General features: G+C 56.5%; 1 protein-coding gene across 4 annotated transcripts in view; it reads left to right on the top strand.

Annotated features, from left to right (window-relative positions):
• LOC147092065 (palmitoyltransferase ZDHHC5-like) overlaps nt 1–18940 on the top strand; it is a 98517-nt gene extending 79577 nt beyond the window's left edge. For all 4 annotated transcript variants that reach the window (XM_085975804.1, XM_085975806.1, XM_085975805.1 and 1 more), the window contains 8 exons: nt 567–739; nt 3495–3597; nt 5196–5287; nt 8518–8650; nt 8826–8949; nt 10430–10548; nt 12406–13328; nt 18104–18940. In XM_085975804.1, coding sequence (XP_085831930.1) covers nt 567–739; nt 3495–3597; nt 5196–5287; nt 8518–8650; nt 8826–8949; nt 10430–10548; nt 12406–13328; nt 18104–18293 — 1857 coding nt within the window. In that variant the 3' untranslated portion in view covers nt 18294–18940. The remainder of the gene's footprint in view (nt 1–566; nt 740–3494; nt 3598–5195; nt 5288–8517; nt 8651–8825; nt 8950–10429; nt 10549–12405; nt 13329–18103) is intronic.
• Nucleotides 18941–19566: the final 626 nt, after the last annotated feature.

Below are 19566 nucleotides of genomic sequence, written 5' to 3'. Positions count from 1 at the left end.
TTTATCAAAAAGTCCGGATTACAGAGAGGTATAGTTAAAAGGTACGAGAGCTCCGTACACAGCAACAAATCCAGGCTTCCCTGTTGCTTAGCAACAGGTGCAGGAACTCCGGCCACAGACCAAGCGTCCCTGTTGCTTAGCAACAAGTGCAGGAACCCCGGTTACACAGCCACAGATCCAGGAACTGCCACTAATATGAAGTAAAACTTACCTGAACCTACTCCTGAATTTTGCCGGTTAAGAGTTTTATGGTTATTTAGGTGCCGGTAAATCAAGAGTTTCCTGTACATCACTAGTTCCTGGTTACAGAAACATCCTGAGCAAGCTGGGCCCACGCCCGAGTATTTATACTCCGTGGACGGCGCCACCAGCTGGCCGCCCAGTGTTACTTCATGAGTCATGATAAGATTCATGACAGTCGGCAGACATTCATTTTATCGCCCTCGCTCGAGCCTTCCAGCAGGAGGCCAAATCCCCTCCCGTCCCCAAACCCTTGCTTTTGATTCTAACTGGTTTCCTCTTTTTTTTCCTCCCCACCCCTCTTCCCGTGTCCACGTCCTTTCCAGGAGTTTGATCATCACTGCCCGTGGGTGAACAACTGCATTGGGCGGAGGAACTACCGTTACTTCTTCCTCTTCCTCCTCTCGCTGACCACCCACATCATCGGGATCTTCGGCTTCGGCCTCCTCTATGTGCTGTACCACGTGCACGAGCTGTCCAAGGTGCACACCGCCGTCACGTATCCTTGCTGTGTTTCCCCGGGGCTGGCGGGGGAGGTGGTGAGGGTACCGATGGTGGGCTGTTACGATGCGCCTCGGAGCCGGGATGTTGCAGTGCTCGTGGAGTGGAGGGGACGCGGTGTATCCAGAGCTTTCGTTTCTCCTTCCCTCCTTTTCCTGTCGCGGAGACGCGTGATTTTTTTTTTTTATTCGCTTAAGGGACCTGGGTGCCGCTGGCAACGCCAGCATTTATTGCCCATCCCTAGTTGCCCTTGAGAAGGTGGTGGTGAGCTGCCTTCTTGAACCGCTGCAGTCCGTGTGGTGAAGGTACTCCCACAGTGATGTTCGGGAGGGAGTTCCAGGATTCTGACCCAGTGACAATGAAGGATCGGCGATATACTTCTCAGTCGGGATGGTGTGTGACTTGGAGGTGGTGGTGTTCCCATGCGCCTGCTGCCCTTGTCCTTCTCGGTGGTAGAGATCGCGGGTTTGGGAGGTGCTGCCGAAGGATCCTTGGCGAGTCGCTGCAGTGCATCTTGTAGATGGTGCACACTGCAGCCACGGTGCGCCGGTGGTGGAGGGAGTGAACGTTTAAGGTGGTGGATGGGGCGCCAATCAAACAGGCTGCTTTGTCCTGGATGGTGTCGAGCTTCTTGAGTGTTGGAGCTGCACTCATCCAGGCAAGTGGAGAATATTCCATCACACTCCTGACTTGTGCATTGTAGATGGTGGAACGGCTTTGGGGAGTCAGGAGGTGAGACACTCGCCACAGAATACCCAGCCTCTGACCTGCTCTTGTTGCCACAGTATTTATGTGGCTGGTCCAGTTCAGTTTCTGGTCAATGGTGGCCCTCAGGATGTTGATGGTGGGGGATTCGGCGATGGTAATGCCGTTGAATTCACACTGATCGAGCGAGCGCGCGTGAGTACATCTGCACTCTTACACACTCACACACGCTCCCTCTGCGCACATTCCAGCAGGATTTTCTAGCAGTGATCAGGCGAAGGAATCCGAGCTGGAATTCCCAGCCCCTGGCCACTGGGGCCCATTTAATGTGGCAATGACTGTCCCGGCTAAGATGTGCCGCCACAGGACAGTGCAGAGGCTGCACCTGTGGCCCTCTGGCCACTGTAATCCTGTTGGGGGTGGGGGGAAATACCCACTGAGACTGCAGGGAGCTTAATCTGATCATTCAAGCATGGGGCCTTTAAACCAAGTCCTCCAACCCTTCTTGTAATGGAATACGGGGAGTTACAGAAAGCGCATTAAACGGTGTTGGAAGAACTAGAGACACGTGTTGGAAGCAGTGGATTTTTAAGCCACCATTAATCACTGCCTGAGTTTCACCTTGTCCAAACCTTAGGTTTTATTTAAGATTTAGAGCGTTAAAAGTGGAGCACACCGGCTCCACATAGCTGCCAGCACGTACAATGTCATTTAAAAAATAAAAATCCTTCTGTGGCGCTGACTCTCCTGTGTGCTCCACGCTCCTCTGTCTTCAACCCAAGCTCCAGAGGGTGATAGGACAGTGCCTGCCCCACCGTCAGAGAGAGGAGCCATACTTCCGCCCCTCTGCCTGGGGCTGGGTTTGACCCCCAGGTCGCCCCTCTGCCTGGGGCTGGGTTTGACCCCCAGGTCGCCGGAGGGTGACAGGTCAGTGTCTGACCCCACTGGTCCATCAGAGAGAAAGACCCCCCTCACAGGAACAGGAGGAGGCCATTCAGCCCCTCGAGCCTGTTACACAGGAACAGGAGGAAACCATTCAGCCCCTCGAATCTGTTACACAGGAACAGGAGTAGGCCCATTCAGCCCCTCGAGCCTGTTACCATAGGAACAGGAGGAGGCCCATTCAGCCCCTCGAGCCTGTTACACAGGAACAGGAGGAGGCCCATTCAGCCCCTCGAGCCTGTTACCATAGCAACAGGAGGAGGCCCATTCAGCCCCTCGAGCCTGTTACCATAGCAACAGGAGGAGGCCCATTCAGCCCCTCGAGCCTGTTACACAGGAACAGGAGGAGGCCATTCAGCCCCTCGAGCCTGTTCCGTCATTCAATGAGATCGCAGCTGATCTGTGACCTAACTCCATATGCCCGCCCTTGCCCCCATATCCCTTAATACCTTTGGTTAACAACTGACCCAGCATCAACTGCTGTTTGCGGAAGAGAGTTCCAAACTTCTACCACTCTTTGTCTGTAGAAGTGTTTCCTAACTTCACTCATGAAGCCTAAAAATTAGAGCCAGGCCTATGTCCCCTCGCCCTAGACTCCAGCCAGCGGAAATCGTTTCTCTCGACCTACCCAATCAGTTCCCTTTAATATCTTGGAAACTTTGATGAAATCATCCCTTAACCTTCTAAATTCCAGGGATCACAACCCCAGTTTGTGTAAACGCTCTTCATAATTTAACCCTTGGAGTGCAGGTATCATTCTGGTACATCTACGCTGCACTCCCTCCAAGGCCAGCATCTCCTTCCTGAGGTGTGGTACCCAGAACCAAACGCAGTCCTCCAGGTGTGGTCCAACCAGTGCTTCGCACAGCTCCGTCCATCCCCCTCTGTGGCTGGATTTGGTCCCTGTGCTCCTTTTGCCACACGCCACACAGAACCCAATGTGTAAACGTCCCCCCCTCCCACCCAGCCAACGTGGTCCTTGACTGGACAGGATGACCAGCAGGACACGGAAACCCTTTACGTTCTCCCGAGGCAGGTTTTTGAACAGTGTTGCTATGTGCGTCTGTGTCTCTCTCTTTCTATTTTCCCTTGACTCCACTGACTAGTATGGCGGTCATGTGCGTGGCAGGTTTATTCTTCATCCCAGTGGCCGGTCTGACTGGATTCCATATCGTGCTGGTCGCCAGGGGGCGGACGACCAACGAACAGGTAATTCCTTATTAAAGGAGGGATATACTTGCATTGGAGGCAGTTCAGAGACGATTCACTCGGTTAATTCCAGAGATGAGGGGGTTGACTTATGAGGAAAGGTTGAGCAGGTTGGGCCGATACTCATTGGAATTTAGAAGAATGAGGTGACCTTATTGAAACATATAAGATACTGAGGGGGTTCGACAGGGTAGATGCAGAGAGGATGTTTCCCCTCGTGGGGAAATCTAGAACTCGGGGACACAGTATATATCAGAATAAAGGGTCGCCCTTTTAGAACTGAGATGAGGAGGAAATTCTTCTCAGAGGGTCGTAAATCTGTGGAATTCTCTGCCCCAGAGAGCCGTGGAGGCTGGGTCATTAAATACATTTAAGGTGGAGATGGACAGATTTTTGCAAGATAAGGGAGTGAAGGGCTATGGGGAGCGGGCGGAGAAGTGGCTTTGAGCCCAGGATCAGCCCTGATCTTATTGAATGGCGGAGCAGGCTCGAGGGGCCGAGTGGCCTATTCCAGCTCCTATTTCTTATGTTCTAGGTAGAGCATCTAAACTTGCTGTCTCTTGCACGTCCCCTCGCCCCTCTCCCGTACCGTCGCACCATTCTGCGTGCGCGAGAGTCTGGACGGTTGAAGGTCATCGCAGCGGAGCCCAGTCCCGCACGCGCGCTCCAGCAGGAGGGATTGGATGTTAATCGGGAGCGGCAGTTCTTGCTGAGATCGATACAGATTTTTGCCAGACAAGGGTATAAAAGGATATGGAGCCAAGGCAGGTGGATGGAGTTGGGATGCACATCAGCCTGAACGACGGAAAGGCTCGAGGGCCTGAATGGCGGCCTCCCTGCTCTGATGGTGAATTGTAACAAGGGGGCCACTGACTGAGGATTATCAGGAGCGGGAAGCTGGGAGAAATCTTTTCTCAGGTGGTGGTCGGAGCAGGGCATGTTTGATTGAGGTTAAGACTAGACCATCGTGTCATTGGTCAAATGATGGGTGGTGTAAGAAAACTACGAGGCACTTGGTCTAAGCGTTAACCAAAGCTTTAATCAACTGTTTTACAACATGGAGGTCTAGTTGTGTGCTTCACTAGTTCCTGTTAAGAATGTCTTGCGCAAGCTGGGCCCGTGCCCGAGTATTTATACTCTCCCTGGACAGCGCCACCCGTAGGCCGCTCAGTATTATTTCATAAGTCTTTCTTTCATGAATGACTGATTCATGTCAATGGGCATGGAACAGTATTAAAGGATACGGGGAGAAGAGCACGGAAAGGGGATTCAAGCCGGAACAGGCGCAATGGGCCAAACGGCCCCTCACTCTCTCGCTGTGCCGCAATTTTCACGATTCTGTGGAAATGAGAGAAGTGACGGGAGGTGACCGCAGGCCCGATGGAAGGGAGCAGGGAGAATCGGCAAAAGGATTAGGTGACGGGTCCAGCGTCACAGGAGCTTGGCGAGCAAGCTGTGCCACAGAAGTTGAGAGGGTGGGGTGAGGGTGCGGCGGGACGACGCACAACAGGCCAGAGTGGGGGGGTTACAACCGTCCAATCAGCCCAGCTCACTTTGTTTCTTCCCACGACTGACTGACTGCCTCTCCCTCATTGCAGGTTACGGGTAAATTCCGGGGTGGCGTGAACCCGTTCACACAGGGCTGTTGGAGGAACATCTCTTATGTACTCTGCAGCTCACAGGCACCCAGGTAAGGCTCCGACTTCTATCCTTCCCCACCCTCTCCTCCTCCTGCCCCCTTGGCCCCCCATCAAACTGATTGCCAAACCCTCCCGTTTTATTCCACACATTATAGAAAAAAAAGTACGACTTGCATTTCTCCAGCGCCTTTCACCACCTCGGCACGTCCCAAAGTGTTTTACAGCTAATGATGAACTTTTTTGACGTGTTAGTCACTGTTGTAATGCAGAAAACGCAGCAGCCAATTTGTACATCGCAAGCTCCCACAAACAGCAATGTGAAAAATGACCAGATAATCAGGGTTTTTGTGTCGTTGATTGAGGGAGAACTCCCCTGCTCTTCTTCGAAACAGTGCCAGACGGGCCCTCAGTCTAACGTCTCATCCGAAATACGGCCTCTCCGACAGTGCGGCGCTCCCTCAGTACTGCCCCTCTGACAGTGCGGCGCTCCCTCAGTACTGCCCCTCTGACAGTGCGGCACTCCCTCTACTGCCCCTCCGACAGTGCGGCGCTCCCTCGGGACTGCCCCTCCGACAGTGCGGCGCTCCCTCAGGACTGCCCCTCCGACGGTGCGGCGCTCCCTCGGGACTGCCCCTCCGACGGTGCGGCGCTCCCTCGGGACTGCCCCTCCAACGGTACGGCGCTCCCTCGGTACTGCCCCTCCGACGGTGCGGCGCTCCCTCGGTACTGCCCCTCCGACGGTGCGGCGCTCCCTCGGGACTGCCCCTCCGACGGTGCGGCGCTCCCTCGGGACTGCCCCTCCGACGGTGCGGCGCTCCCTCGGGACTGCCCCTCCGACGGTGCGGCGCTCCCTCGGGACTGCCCCTCCGACGGTGCGGCGCTCCCTCGGTACTGCCCCTCCGACGGTGCGGCGCTCCCTCGGTACTGCCCCTCCGACGGTGCGGCGCTCCCTCGGTACTGCCCCTCCGACGGTGCGGCGCTCCGTCGGTACTGCCCCTCCGACGGTGCGGCGCTCCGTCGGTACTGCCCCTCCGACGGTGCGGCGCTCCCTCGGTACTGCCCCTCCGACGGTGCGGCGCTCCCTCGGTACTGCCCCTCCGACGGTGCGGCGCTCCCTCGGTACTGCCCCTCCGACGGTGCGGCGCTCCCTCGGTACTGCCCCTCCGACGGTGCGGCGCTCCCTCGGTACTGCCCCTCCGACAGTGCGCCGCTCCCTCGGTACTGACCCTCCGACAGTGCGGCGCTCCCTCTACTGCCCCTCCGACAGTGCGGCGCTCCCTCAGTACTGCCCCTCCGACAGTGCGGCGCTCCCTCAGTACTGCCCCTCCGACAGTGCGGCGCTCCCTCAGTACTGCCCCTCCGACAGTGCGGCGCTCCCTCAGTACTGACCCTCTGACAGTGCGGCGCTCCCTCTACTGCCCCTCCGACAGTGCGGCGCTCCCTCAGTACTGCCCCTCCGACAGTGCGGCGCTCCCTCAGTACTGCCCCTCCGACAGTGCGGCGCTCCCTCTACTGCCCCTCCGACAGTGCGGCGCTCCCTCAGTACTGCCCCTCCGACAGTGCGGCGCTCCCTCAGTACTGCCCCTCCGACAGTGCGGCGCTCCCTCAGTACTGCCCCTCCGACAGTGCGGCGCTCCCTCAGTACTGACCCTCCGACAGTGCGGCGCTCCCTCTACTGCCCCTCCGACAGTGCAGCGCTCCCTCAGTACTGCCCCTCTGACAGTGCGGCGCTCCCTCAGTACTGCCCCTCCGACAGTGCGGCGCTCCCTCGGTACTACCCCTCCGACAGTGCGGCGCTCCCTCGGTACTGCCCCTCCGACAGTGCGGCGCTCCCTCGGTACTGCCCCTCCGACAGTGCGGCGCTCCCTCGGTACTGCCCCTCCGACAGTGCGGCGCTCCCTCGGTACTGCCCCTCCGACAGTGTGGCGCTCCCTCAGTGCTGCCCATCCGACAATGCGGCGCTCCCTCAGTACTGCCTCTCCGACAGTGCGGCACTCCCTCAGTACTGCCCTCCCGACAGTGTGGCGCTCCCTCAGTACTGCTGCTCTGACAGTGCGGTGCTCCCTCAGTCCTGACACCGAGAATGTCAGCCTGGATTATATGCTCAGGTCTCTGGAGTGGGACTTGAAGCCACGGCTTCCTGACTCTGAGGCGGGAGAGAATGCTGCCCACCGAGCCACAGCTGACACGGCCCATACAACCTCTCCATCGTTCTTCATGTCCATTTTCAGACACTGTCCTTTCCACCGAGATGATGAAAGTGTACGAATGTTACCTCACCTATCCCGCGGGACTGTGCAGGACCCTTCTTGCAGCCTTCGGGCTCAAACCAAAGCAACCTCAACCCTGCTCCCGTTACCCAAGTGTGCGCGTGATGGAAGAAAAGGCTGCAACTGAACATCGAGTCATAGAGTTATACAGCACAGAAAGAGGCCCTTCGGCCCATCATGTCCACGCCGGCCATCAAGTCCTGTCTATTCTAATCCCATTTTCCAGCACTTGGTCCGTAGCCTTGTATGCTGTGGAGTTTCAAGTGCTCATCTACATGCTTCTTGAATGTTGTGAGGGTTCCTGCCTCTACCACCCATTCAGGCAGTGAGATCCAGATTCCAACCACCCTCTGGGTGAAAAAGTTTTTCCTCAAATCCCCTCTAAACCTCCTGCCCCTTACCTTGAAACTATGCCCCCTTGTTATTGACCCCTCTACTAAGGGGAAAAGTTCCTTTCTGTGCCCCTCATAATTTTGTACACCTCAATCAGGTCCCCCCTCAGCCTTCTCTGCTCTAAGGGACACAACCCGGGAGGGGTGGGGGGTTGGGTTCAATGGACCCTCAAGATTGGTGTGCGCGATATTTATCACTTGGCATCCGCCCGCTTGCCTCCTCACGTGCCTGTCCTACATTCCTGTCTTCAGGGGAACGATACCCCTGGGGTGGCAGACTCTTCCCCCCCCCCCCCCCCCCACCCGCACCCCCGGTTACCCCCAGGGCGACGGGTTCCCCATCACGGGTGGAGGAAGGCGGGGAGCATGGCTGCACGCAGGCCTCCTCTGGTTCCGCCTTAACCCCTTTCACCCTGCCTCGCTTGTCCCACCTTCTCCGCTTTACCCTTCGCCGGCCAGCGAGGAAAGAGGAGGGATCAGCATTGCCAATGGGCTGTCCCCGCCACCGGGAGCCCTGAGCCACGTGTCGCTGACGGGTGTGGTTGAAGAGGAGCTGAAGTTTGCCCTCCACAGCCAAGTGCCACTAACGCGTTCAGTTTGACATTCTCTCCCCACCAGGTACATCAGCCGAGAGAAGAGGGAACACCAGATCCCCGTGCAGACGCCCTTCCTGCGGCCCACGGTTTCCGACACAGAGGTCACCATGAAGCTCATGGACAACGGGATTCAAACAAACCTCAAGCGGACAAGGGTAAGGGAGGGGCACGGCCAGCTGGACCTGGTATAGGTGGGGGGACGGAGGGAGGAGCAGATGGGGGGTGACGGTACAGGGCACGGTTTGATACTGAAATGGGAGATGGTATCTGCGGAGTTTAACAACTCCACTTTTGCAGGGACTAATACTCGACCTCTGCTTTCTCCGGCAGTCGAAAGGAAGTCTGGAGGTCATGGAGAGCCAGTCAGCCGACGCCGAGCCCCCTCCACCACCTAAACCGGATCTGAACCGCTACTCGGGGCTCCGGGCACACCTGACGCTGGCAACCAACGAGGGTGAGAAGTCACTGTTCAATACACCGGAGGCGAGAGAGCATGAGCTTCACTGAGACAACTCCTTGTGCAGACAATAGCGAGACATCCGGTTTACTTTATCCAGGCAGCGTATCCCTCTACCCAGTGTCAGCATTGATCGCTCCGAGTGTAGAGCTCCCTCTACATTACCCTGACAGCGTGTCCCCACTTTATACCCAGTGTCAGCATCGAGCGCTCCCAGGGTAGGTACAGCACGGGTTAGATACAGTGCAGAGCTCCCTCTACATTACCCTGACAGTGTGTCCCCACTTTATACCCAGTGTCAGCATCGAGCGCTCCCAGGGCAGGTACAGCACGGGTTAGATACAGTGTAGAGCTCCCTTTACATTACCCTGACAGTGTGTCCCCACTTTATACCCAGTGTCAGCATCGAGCGCTCCCAGGGCAGGTACAGCACGGGTTAGATACAGTGTAGAGCTCCCTCTACATTACCCTGACAGTGTGGTCCCACTTTATACCCAGTGTCAGCATCGAGCGCTCCCAGGGTAGGTACAGCACGGGTTAGATACAGTGTAGAGCTCCCTCTACATTACCCTGACAGTGTGTCCCCCACTTTATACCCGGTGTCAGCATCGAGCGCTCCCAGGGCAGGTACAGCACGGGTTAGATACAGTGTAGAGTTCCCTTTACATTACCCTGACAGTGTGTCCCCCACTTTATACCCGGTGTCAGCATCGAGCGCTCCCAGGGCAGGTACAGCACGGGTTAGATACAGTGTAGAGCTCCCTCTTAAGTTGGCACTGTTTAATCAGCTTGTTAGCTGCTATAGCCTTGACGCCATCAAGAGCTGGCGTTGAGTGGAGACCAGCGCCCTGTCGCTCCAGGTGGTCGTGTGTGCCGCTCCTTTAAAAAAAGAGGGTAAGGCCTTGTAGGCAAGATCCATGGGAGCCTGTCCCACATTGTGAGGGGCCCGGGTCTGGGAGAGACTCTGTCCACGAGTGTGGGCAGGGTGGAGTTAAACGCTCTGGATGCGCATGCTTGCGTACAGAATGAATTGAACAGCCGGTTGATTGCAGCCATGGAATCCGCCCCACCCTGAACCACGGGCTCATTAGAGGAGTCTGGAACTGCTGGACCGACAACAGCGCCTTTGTTTGGCTGCCACCCTCGCCTCTTTACGTCCCGTCTGACCAGACCCGATGATGGGCTACAGTTGAGGATGCTCAGAGAGGGGGGCGGCGGGAGCGTGGTCGTGGATTGGGGTCCCTGGCGAATCAGAGTAACGCGGGACGCGCAGTAACACGGAACGCGCGGTAACGCAACCTGTGAAAAGTGGTGGGGGGGCTGCCGGACACAATGATTCCCGAAGACCCCGGGCATCGGTTCTGTGCTGAACGTGGGGATCGGAGTCTCCGCCACTCGCACGTGTGGAAGCTGCTGCCGTTGGTTTGGGTGCTTTCCCTCGCGACTTGCCACTGACTTTTTTTTCTTCCCCGCACAGAGAGCAACCTGCTGCACAGGATGGACAACCCACCGACCCCTACCATGTACAAGTACAGGCCAGCCTACGGCAGCCCCGGGCGCAACCACGCAGCCCTCACACACTCCGCCAGTGAGAAGGTACGTTCCCCGATCCCGCGGGCGCTGTGACATCATCGCGTGCAACGACATCGAGTCTATAGCACAGAACCAGGCCGCTCGGCCCAACAGGTCCATGCCGGTGTTTATGCTCCACACAGACCACCTCCGACCCTACTTCATCTCACCCCATCAACATGTCCTAATCCTTTCTCCCTCATGTCCTTATCTAGCTTCCCCCCCTAAATGCATCTATGTTATTCGTCCCTGTGGTAGCGAGTTCCACATTCTCGCCACTCTCTGGGTAAAGATGTTTCTCCTGAATTCCTTATTGGATTTCATAGAATGATACAGCACAGAAGGAGGCCATTCAGCCCGTTATGGCTCTTTGGTGGATCTAATCAATGAATCGCACTCCCCTGCTCTTTCCCCATAGCCCTGTAAATGATTTCCCTTCAAGTATTTATTAGTGGCTATCTTATCTTTATGGCCCCGAGTTACATAAGAACATAAGCAATAGGAGCAGGAGTAGGCCATTCGGCCCTTCGAGCCTGCTCCGCCATTCAATGAGATCATGACTGATCTTCTGCCTCAACTCCATTCACCGGCCCTATCGCCATATCCCTTGGTGCCCTTACTAGTCAGAAATCTATCAACTTCTTTCTTTAATATACCCAATGACTGAGCCTCCTCAGCCCTCTGGGGTAGAGAATTCCAAAGATTCACCACCCTCTGTGTGAAGAAATTTCTTCTCATCTCAGTCCTGAATCGCCTACCCTTTATCCTGAGGCTGTGGCCCCTGGTTCTAGACTCCCCAGCCAAGAGCTACATTCTCCCAGCATCCATCCAATCAAGCCCTGTGATAATTTTTCATGCTTCAATGAGATCTCCCCTCATTCTTCTGAATTCAAGAGAATACAGGCCTAGTTTACTGAATCTCTTCTCATACGACAGTCCCGCCATCCCAGGAATCAATCTCGTGAACCTTTGTTGCACTCCCTCTACGGCAAGTATATCCTTCCTTAGGTAAGGATTCCAGAGTTCAGGGGCCCAGGCAGCTGAAGGCACAGCCGTCAATGGTGTTCTGTGGAAAGTGGAAACAACTTCTCCACGTCTACCCTTTCATAATCTTCAACACCTCTATCAGGTCGCCCCTCAGCTTTCTCTTTTCCAGAGAAAAGAGCCTCGGCCTGTTCAGCCTTTCTTGATAGGCCTGACGTAAGAAAACTACTAGGCACTTGGTCTGAGTATTAAACAAGGCTTTAATCAACGGTTTTTCAACATGGAGATCTAGTTGTGTCCTTCACTAGCTCCTGTTAAATAATGTCCTGAGCAAGCTGGGCCCATACTCTCCCTGGACAGCGCCACCAGCAGGCTGCCCAGTATTATTACATAAGTCATTTTCACATGAATGACGAGATTCATGTCAAGGCATAACCTCTCAGTTCGGGTATCATCCTTGCAAATCGTTTTTGCACCTTCGCCAGTGGCCCAAATGGTCTGTCCTGGTGTTCACACTCCACACCAGCCTCCTGCCCCCCCTTAATTCATCTCCCCCTATCAGCATATCCTTCTGTTAAGCCCCTTGGGACGTTTTTACTACGTTAAAAGCGCCATATAAATGTAAGCTGTTGTACTCCTTTCTCCCTCGTGTACTTACCCGTAGCTTCCTGGATGCCCGCTGCCATTGGTCGTGCGTTGCGCAGCAGGTAAGGGTCAAGTAAATCGCTGTTTCACCTGGAAGGAGTGTTTGGGGCCCAGGACGGTGGGAAGGGGGGTGGTGAAATGTTGCCTTGAGACTGAGCGAAATCTCGTGGAAGAAGGGAAAATTTTAAAACTGTGCCAAGCGATTAAAGCTTGATGTGATAGTTGGGTGTGTTTCCCCTTTTTGCGCCCCAGATCTCCAGAGGCGAGACTGTGAAGGAGCCCGGGCCCATCGACGAGAGCAGCAGGAGCCAGAGCTACAAGTCGGAGCCCAACCTGGAGTCGGATGACTACCGCTCGCCCACCATCTACAAGAGCTTCCAGTTTGAGCCCGTCTCCAATGGCTCGCGCTCGTCCAGCCTGAAGTCGGCCCACGGCGGGGGCTTCGAGATGAGCCACCTGCAGTCCATCCGCTCCGAGGGCACCACCTCCACCTCCTACAAGAGCTTGGCCAACCAGACCCGCAACGGGAGCCTGTCCTACGACAGCCTGGCCACCCCTTCGGGCAGCCCCGAGGCCGAGTCGCCCTGTCCGGGGCCCGAGCCCACAGGCTACCACTCGCCCTTCATGTCGGCCAAGATCACCCAGCAGAGAGAGGCGGACCTCCACCGCTACCCGCCGCCGGGAAGCTACGGACCGCCTCCCCGCTGCCCCCGGGAGCACCCCCCGTCGTCGTCGTCCTCCTCCGACGGCCGGTTGCGGCAGGAGCGGGAGAAGCTGCTGCGGCTGGAGGAGGCGCCCGCCGCGGGCACTGCCTACCACCACCACCAGCACCAGCACCACCACGCCAGGATCGGCGCCGGATCCGCCGACGACTCCAGGCGCTCGCCGGCCTTCAGGAGCCCGGCCCAGCGGACCGCCGCCCCGCCCTCCTCCTCCTCCTCCTCCTCCTCCTCGCAGTCAGGGGGCACCGCCCCCCAGCCCCCCCGCTTCTCCCGGGTCTCTGAGGGCGGAGCCCACGCCCCCAGGGTCCGCTCCATGGGCTCCCCCGAGGCCCCGCCCCCTCCCGGCCCCCCCCTGGGCAAGTCCACGTCCTACGTGGTGGTGAGGCCTCCGTATGGCGCTGCACTGGACACCAGCGAAGTATTGGCGACGACACATCCGCTGCTGGCTCCCAAGTAAGTGGCGTCTCGTTCAAACACAGTCTCCCCCGATTTTACAGCACCTCGGGGCGTCCCAAAGCACTTCACGGCCAACCGAGCACCTTATCTCTTTTTTATGAAGCGTTAGTCACTCTTGTAATGTCGGGGAACGCGGCAGCTCAATCTGCGCAGAGCAAGCTCCAACCAGCAGTGTCCATAACGGGTATGGTAGCATAGCGGTTATAACAGACATAAGGAACAGGAGCAGGAGTCGGCCACACGGCCCTTCGAATCTGCTCCGCCATTCAATAAGATCATGGCTGATCATCGACCTCAACTCCACTTTCCCGCCCAATCCCCATATCCCTTGATACCCTCAATGTCCAAAAATCTCTCGCTCTCAGTCTTGAATATACTCATCGACCGAGCCTCCACAGCCCTCTGGGGTGGAGAGTTCCAAAGATTCACCACCCTCTGTGTGAAGAAATTTCTTCTCATCTCAGTCCTAAATGGCCGACCCCTTATCCTGAGTCTGTGACCCCTGGTTCTCGACGCCCCAGCCAGGGGGAAACAGCATCTCCCCTGTCATGCCCTCCCAAAGTTTTATACGTTATGTTACTGCACTAGTGACCCAGAAGGCCTAGACTGATAATCCGAGACGGGAGTTCGGAGGGGCAGTACTGAGGGAGCGCTGCACTGTCGGAGGGGCAGTACTGACGGAGCGCTGCACTGTCGGAGGGGCAGTACTTAGGGAGCAATGCACTGTCGGAGGGGCAGTACTGAGGGAGCGATGCACTGTCGGGGGGGTCAGTACTGAGGGAGCGCTGCACTGTCAGAGGGCAGTACTGAGGGAGCGCTGCACTGTCGGAGGGGCAGTACTGAGGGAGCGATGCACTGTCGGGGGGGGCAGTACTGAGGGAGCGCTGCACTGTCGGGGGGGCAGTACCGAGGGAGCGCTGCACTGTCGGGGGGGGCAGTACTGAGGGAGCGCTGCACTGTCGGGGGGGCAATACTGAGGGAGCGCTGCACTGTCGGAGGGGCAGTACTGAGGGAGCGCTGCACTGTCGGGGGGGCAGTACTGAGGGAGTGCCGCACTGTCGGAGGGGCAGTACTGAGGGAGCGCTGCACTGTCGGAGGGTCAGTACTGAAGGAGTGCTGCACTGTCGGAGGGGCAGTACTGAGGGAGCGCTGCACTGTCGGGGGGGCAATACTGAGGGAGCGATGCACTGTCGGAGGGGCAGTACCGAGGGAGCGCTGCACTGTCGGGGAGGCAGTACTGAGGGAGCGATGCACTGTCGGAGGGGCAGTACTGAGGGAGCGCTGCACTGTCGGGGGGGCAATACTGAGGGAGCGCTGCACTGTCGGAGGGTCAGTACTGAGGGAGCGCTGCACTGTCGGAGGGGCAGTACCGAGGGAGCGCTGCACTGTCGGGGGGGCAGTACTGAGGGAGCGCTGCACTGTCGGGGGGGCAATACTGAGGGAGCGCTGCACTGTCGGAGGGTCAGTACTGAGGGAGCGCTGCACTGTCGGAGGGTCAGTACTGAGGGAGCGCTGCACTGTCGGAGGGGCAGTACTGAGGGAGCGATGCACTGTCGGAGGGGCAGTACCGAGGGAGCGCTGCACTGTCGGGGGGGCAGTACTGAGGGAGCGCTGCACTGTCGGGGGGGCAGTACTGAGGGAGTGCTGCACTGTCGGAGGGTCAGTACTGAGGGAGCGCTGCACTGTCCGAGGGTCAGTACTGAGGGAGCGCTGCACTGTCGGAGGGGCAGTACTGAGGGAGCGATGCACTGTCGGAGGGGCAGTACCGAGGGAGCGCTGCACTGTCGGGGGGGCAGTACTGAGGGAGCGCTGCACTGTCGGGGGGGCAGTACTGAGGGAGCGCTGCACTGTCGGGGGGGCAGTACTGAGGGAGCGCTGCACTGTCGGGGGGGCAGTACTGAGGGAGCGATGCACTGTCGGGGGGGCAGTACTGAGGGAGCGCTGCACTGTCGGGGGGGCAGTACTGAGGGAGCGCTGCACTGTCGGAGGGCAGTACTGAGGGAGCGCTGCACTGTTGGGGGGGCAGTACTGAGGGAGTGCTGCACTGTCGGAGGGGCAGTACTGAGGGAGCGCTGCACTGTCCGAGGGTCAGTACTGAGGGAGCGATGCACTGTCAGAGGGGCTGTTTTTCGGATGAGACGTTAAACCGAGGCCCCCGTCTGCCCTCTCAGGTGGACGTAAAAATCCCAAGTCCACTAATTCAAGGAAGACCAGGCACGTTCTCTCTGGTGTCCTGCTGCTGATATTTATCCCTCAACCAACACCACTAAAAAACATGATCTGGTCATTATCACTTTGCTGTTTGTGGGAGCTTGCTGTGCGCAAATTAGCTTCCATGTTTCCTGCATTACATCAGTGACTATACTTGGAAGAAGTACGTAATTGGCTGTAAAGCACTTGGGGACATCCTGAGGTCATGAAAGGCGCTATATAAATGCAAATCTTTCTTTCTGTTCCTGATCATTGCTCACTGACACCTGTTTTGGGAGGGAGGGGAAATCAGCCTGGGTTCCTGCTCCTGATCACTGCCCAGTGAGTCCTGGGATAGAGAGAGGGGAAATCAGCCAGGGTTCCTGCTCCTGATCACTGCCCAGTGACCCCTGGGTTAGAGAGAGGGGAAATCAGCCTGGGTTCCTGCTCCTGATCACTGCCCAGTGAGTCCTGGGATAGAGAGAGGGGAAATCAGCCTGGGTTCCTGCTCCTGATCACTGCCCAGTGACCCCTGGGTTAGAGAGAGGGGAAATCAGCCTGGGTTCCTGCTCCTGATCACTGCCCAGTGAGTCCTGGGTTAGAGAGAGGGGAAATCAGCCTGGGTTCCTGCTCCTGATCACTGCCCAGTGACCCCTGGGATAGAGAGAGGGGAAATCAGCCTGGGTTCCTGCTCCTGATCACTGTGCAGTGACCCCTGGGTTAGAGAGAGAGGAAATCAGCCTGGGTTCCTGCTCCTGATCACTGCCCAGTGACCCCTGGGTTAGAGAGAGGGGAAATCAGCCTGGGTTCCTGCTCCTGATCACTGCCCAGCGATCCCCTGGGATAGAGAGAGGGGAAATCAGCCTGGGTTCCTGCTCCTGATCACTGCCCAGTGACCCCTGGGTTAGAGAGAGAGGAAATCAGCCAGGGTTCCTGCTCCTGATCACTGCCCAGTGACCCCTGGGATAGAGAGAGGGGAAATCAGCCTGGGTTCCTGCTCCTGATCACTGCCCAGTGACCCCTGGGATAGAGAGAGGGGGAAATCAGCCTGGGTTCCTGCTCCTGATCACTGCCCAGTGACCCCTGGGTTCGAGAGAGAGGAAATCAGCCTGGGTTCCTGCTCCTGATCACTGCCCAGTGAGTCCTGGGTTAGAGAGAGAGGGGAAATCAGCCTGGGTTCCTGCTCCTGATCACTGCCCAGTGACCCCTGGGATAGAGAGAGGGGAAATCAGCCAGGGTTCCTGCTCCTGATCACTGCCCAGTGACCCCTGGGATAGAGAGAGGGGCAATCAGCCTGGGTTCCTGCTCCTGATCACTGCCCAGTGAGCCCTGGGTTAGAGAGATGGAACACGGGTAGGTAATGTAGAGGGAGTTCTACACTGTATCTAACCCGTGCTGTACCTGCTCTGGGAGCGCTCGATGCTGACACTGGGTATAAAGTGGGGACACGCTGTCAGGGTAATGTAGAGGGAGCTCTGCACTGTAATTTAATTCAATTCAATTCAAATCGCTTTATTGGCATGACAAGGTACATCTTATGTTGCCAAAGCATCGAAAAACATTCATGGTTGAACACATAAATACAGATCTATCCATACAGTGTATAAACAGATATTTCCCTGAGTCTATAAATATACATTCATATAATTTGTATATACTCTTCTTATATTTAGTGGTTGTCCCTCTGTTTATGGCAAGCTTTAACATAGTGTGCCGCTAAGGTTACACAATTTGTCTCTTCCCCTAGTAGGTACGGGAGCTTCGATGTTGACACTGTATAAAGTGGGGACACACTGTCAGGGTAATGTAGAGGGAGCTCTACACTATCTAACCCATGCTGTACCTGCCCTGGGAGCGCTCGATACTGACACTGTATAAAGTGGGGACACACTGTCAGGGTAATGTAGAGGGAGCTCTACACTATCTAACCCATGCTGTACCTGCCCTGGGAGCGCTCGATACTGACACTGTATAAAGTGGGGACACACTGTCAGGGTAATGTAGAGGGAGCTCTACACTATCTAACCCGTGCTGTACCTGCCCTGGGAGCGCTCGATACTGACACTATAAAGTGGGGACACGCTGTCAGGGTAATGTAGAGGGAGCTCTACACTATCTAACCCATGCTGTACCTGCCCTGGGAGCGCTCGATACTGACACTGTATAAAGTGGGGACACACTGTCAGTGTAATGTAGAGGGAGCTCTACACTGTATCTAACCCGTGCTGTACCTGCCCTGGGAGCACTCGATGCTGACACTGGGTATAAAGTGGGGACACACTGTCAGGGTAATGTAGAGGGAGCTCTACACTGTATCTAACCCGTGCTGTACCTGCCCTGGGAGCACTCGATGCTGACACTGGGTATAAAGTGGGGACACACTGTCAGGGTAATGTAGAGGGAGCTCTACACTGTATCTAACCCATGCTGTACCTGTCCTGGGAGCACTCGATGCTGACACTGGGTATAAAGTGGGGACACACTGTCAGGGTAATGTAGAGGGAGTTCTACACTGTATCTAACCCGTGCGGTACCCGCCTCACGTGAACTAACGTCCTCCTTTCTTCCTCCCCTCCTGACAGAGACGAGGTGAGGATGAAAGGCTCCCACAGCAAAAGCAACGGGCAGCCCAAAAGCCTGAGCAAAGGTGACCCTCGCCAGACCGCGCCGCCCCCTTGCCCTGGGACGACCAGCGGAGCCCCCCTGAGCCCCAGCAAAGGCGTGAAGAAAGTGTCGGGGGTCGGAGGGACCACCTACGAGATCTCCGTGTGAGGCCGAGCGAGAGAGAGAGGGGCGTGTTCTCGCCAAAGACTTGTACGCAATCGGAGGGGACTGAACCTCAAGAGGACACACTTTATTCCTTTGGGTGCTGGGAGGAGAGAAGAGATCTTCGAAACTCGAGCGAGCTTCCCAATCTCCGCAGGACCCCGCAGTGGGGATCCTTCTATGTGTATATTCAAATTTTAGCCAATTGTAAGTTTTAAGAGAGAGGTAGGAGAGAAAAAGGAAACACCCCCTCTCACACAGACAGACACAGGTAGAAAGTGCGAGAGGGGCGGGGGCGTGTGTGTGGGACACGAGGAGGGAGAGAGGTTTTGTGACTTCCTCCCCCCCCCCCCCCCCGGCACTAAAGAGAAAGAGGGGAGCAAAGCTTGCATTTTTACAATTTTTGTTTCACGCTCCCCCTCTCTCTCTCTCCCTCCTCTCTCTGGTGCAAGTTTCTGCGAGTTCGATCACTGAGGAGCGGACATTGTGCAATCACCACGGGGCAGGGAGGGGGGGCTGGCTGGCTGGGTGGGCTTGGAGTCGGGTTGAAAGGACGGAAGTCTAAAGGAAGAAAGAAGCGAAAAGACTTTTTGCAACAACAAAAAAAAAAGGTTTTTTTTTTATATATATAATTAAAGGGATTATTTACTCTGTATCCTTTCACTTGCGGAAAGGCGCAAACTGTTAACTCTCTCTCCCGTCGATGGAGCGGGCTGCTGCAGAGGGGGTGTCCGAGGGCGGGAGGGGAGGGAGGGAGCTGATGGGTAACGGGTGTGGGGATGGAGCAAAGGTGACCCTCCCACAGGCTGGCGTCCCCACCCTTCTCATCCTCCTGGCTTCACTCTGACTGACGCTCACATTATGCCTATTTAAATTCGCCCCTCACCCCCCCCCCCCCCAACTAGCGATTAAATTAAAGGGATATTTGGTGGCCTCTTGGGTGAAGGTCTGGGCTTAACGCTTCCCGCTCTCCGGTCAAGCACGCTGGCAAAAATATAAAAAGCACCGCCAAGCCAAGCCAGCGAGGACTCCTGGACTGCACCCTCCCTCCTGTGGGATCCCGCTGTTCCGGGACCACCGCCGCTCCCACTCTCCCATCCCATCCCATCCGCACTTAACGGTCAGAATTCAGCAGCTCGGGAACGTTGGAGGGTTTCTGCAGAATGTTTGGGGGGGGACGGGATCATCCCGATCTGAATATAATAAATATTTTCGAAATACCGTATTCAAAAAAGAAAACCGAGCCAAAAATTATTACCGGTGGATTTTTTTTTGCGCG

The sequence above is a fragment of the Somniosus microcephalus genome, unplaced genomic scaffold (assembly GCF_052327205.1).
Source record: "Somniosus microcephalus isolate GS21.2 unplaced genomic scaffold, FLI_Smic_1.0 unresolved_chr2, whole genome shotgun sequence".
Taxonomy (NCBI): Eukaryota; Metazoa; Chordata; class Chondrichthyes; order Squaliformes; family Somniosidae; genus Somniosus; species Somniosus microcephalus.
Note: the sequence above shows the minus strand (reverse complement) of the source record. Positions and strands in the feature narration are given on the sequence as shown.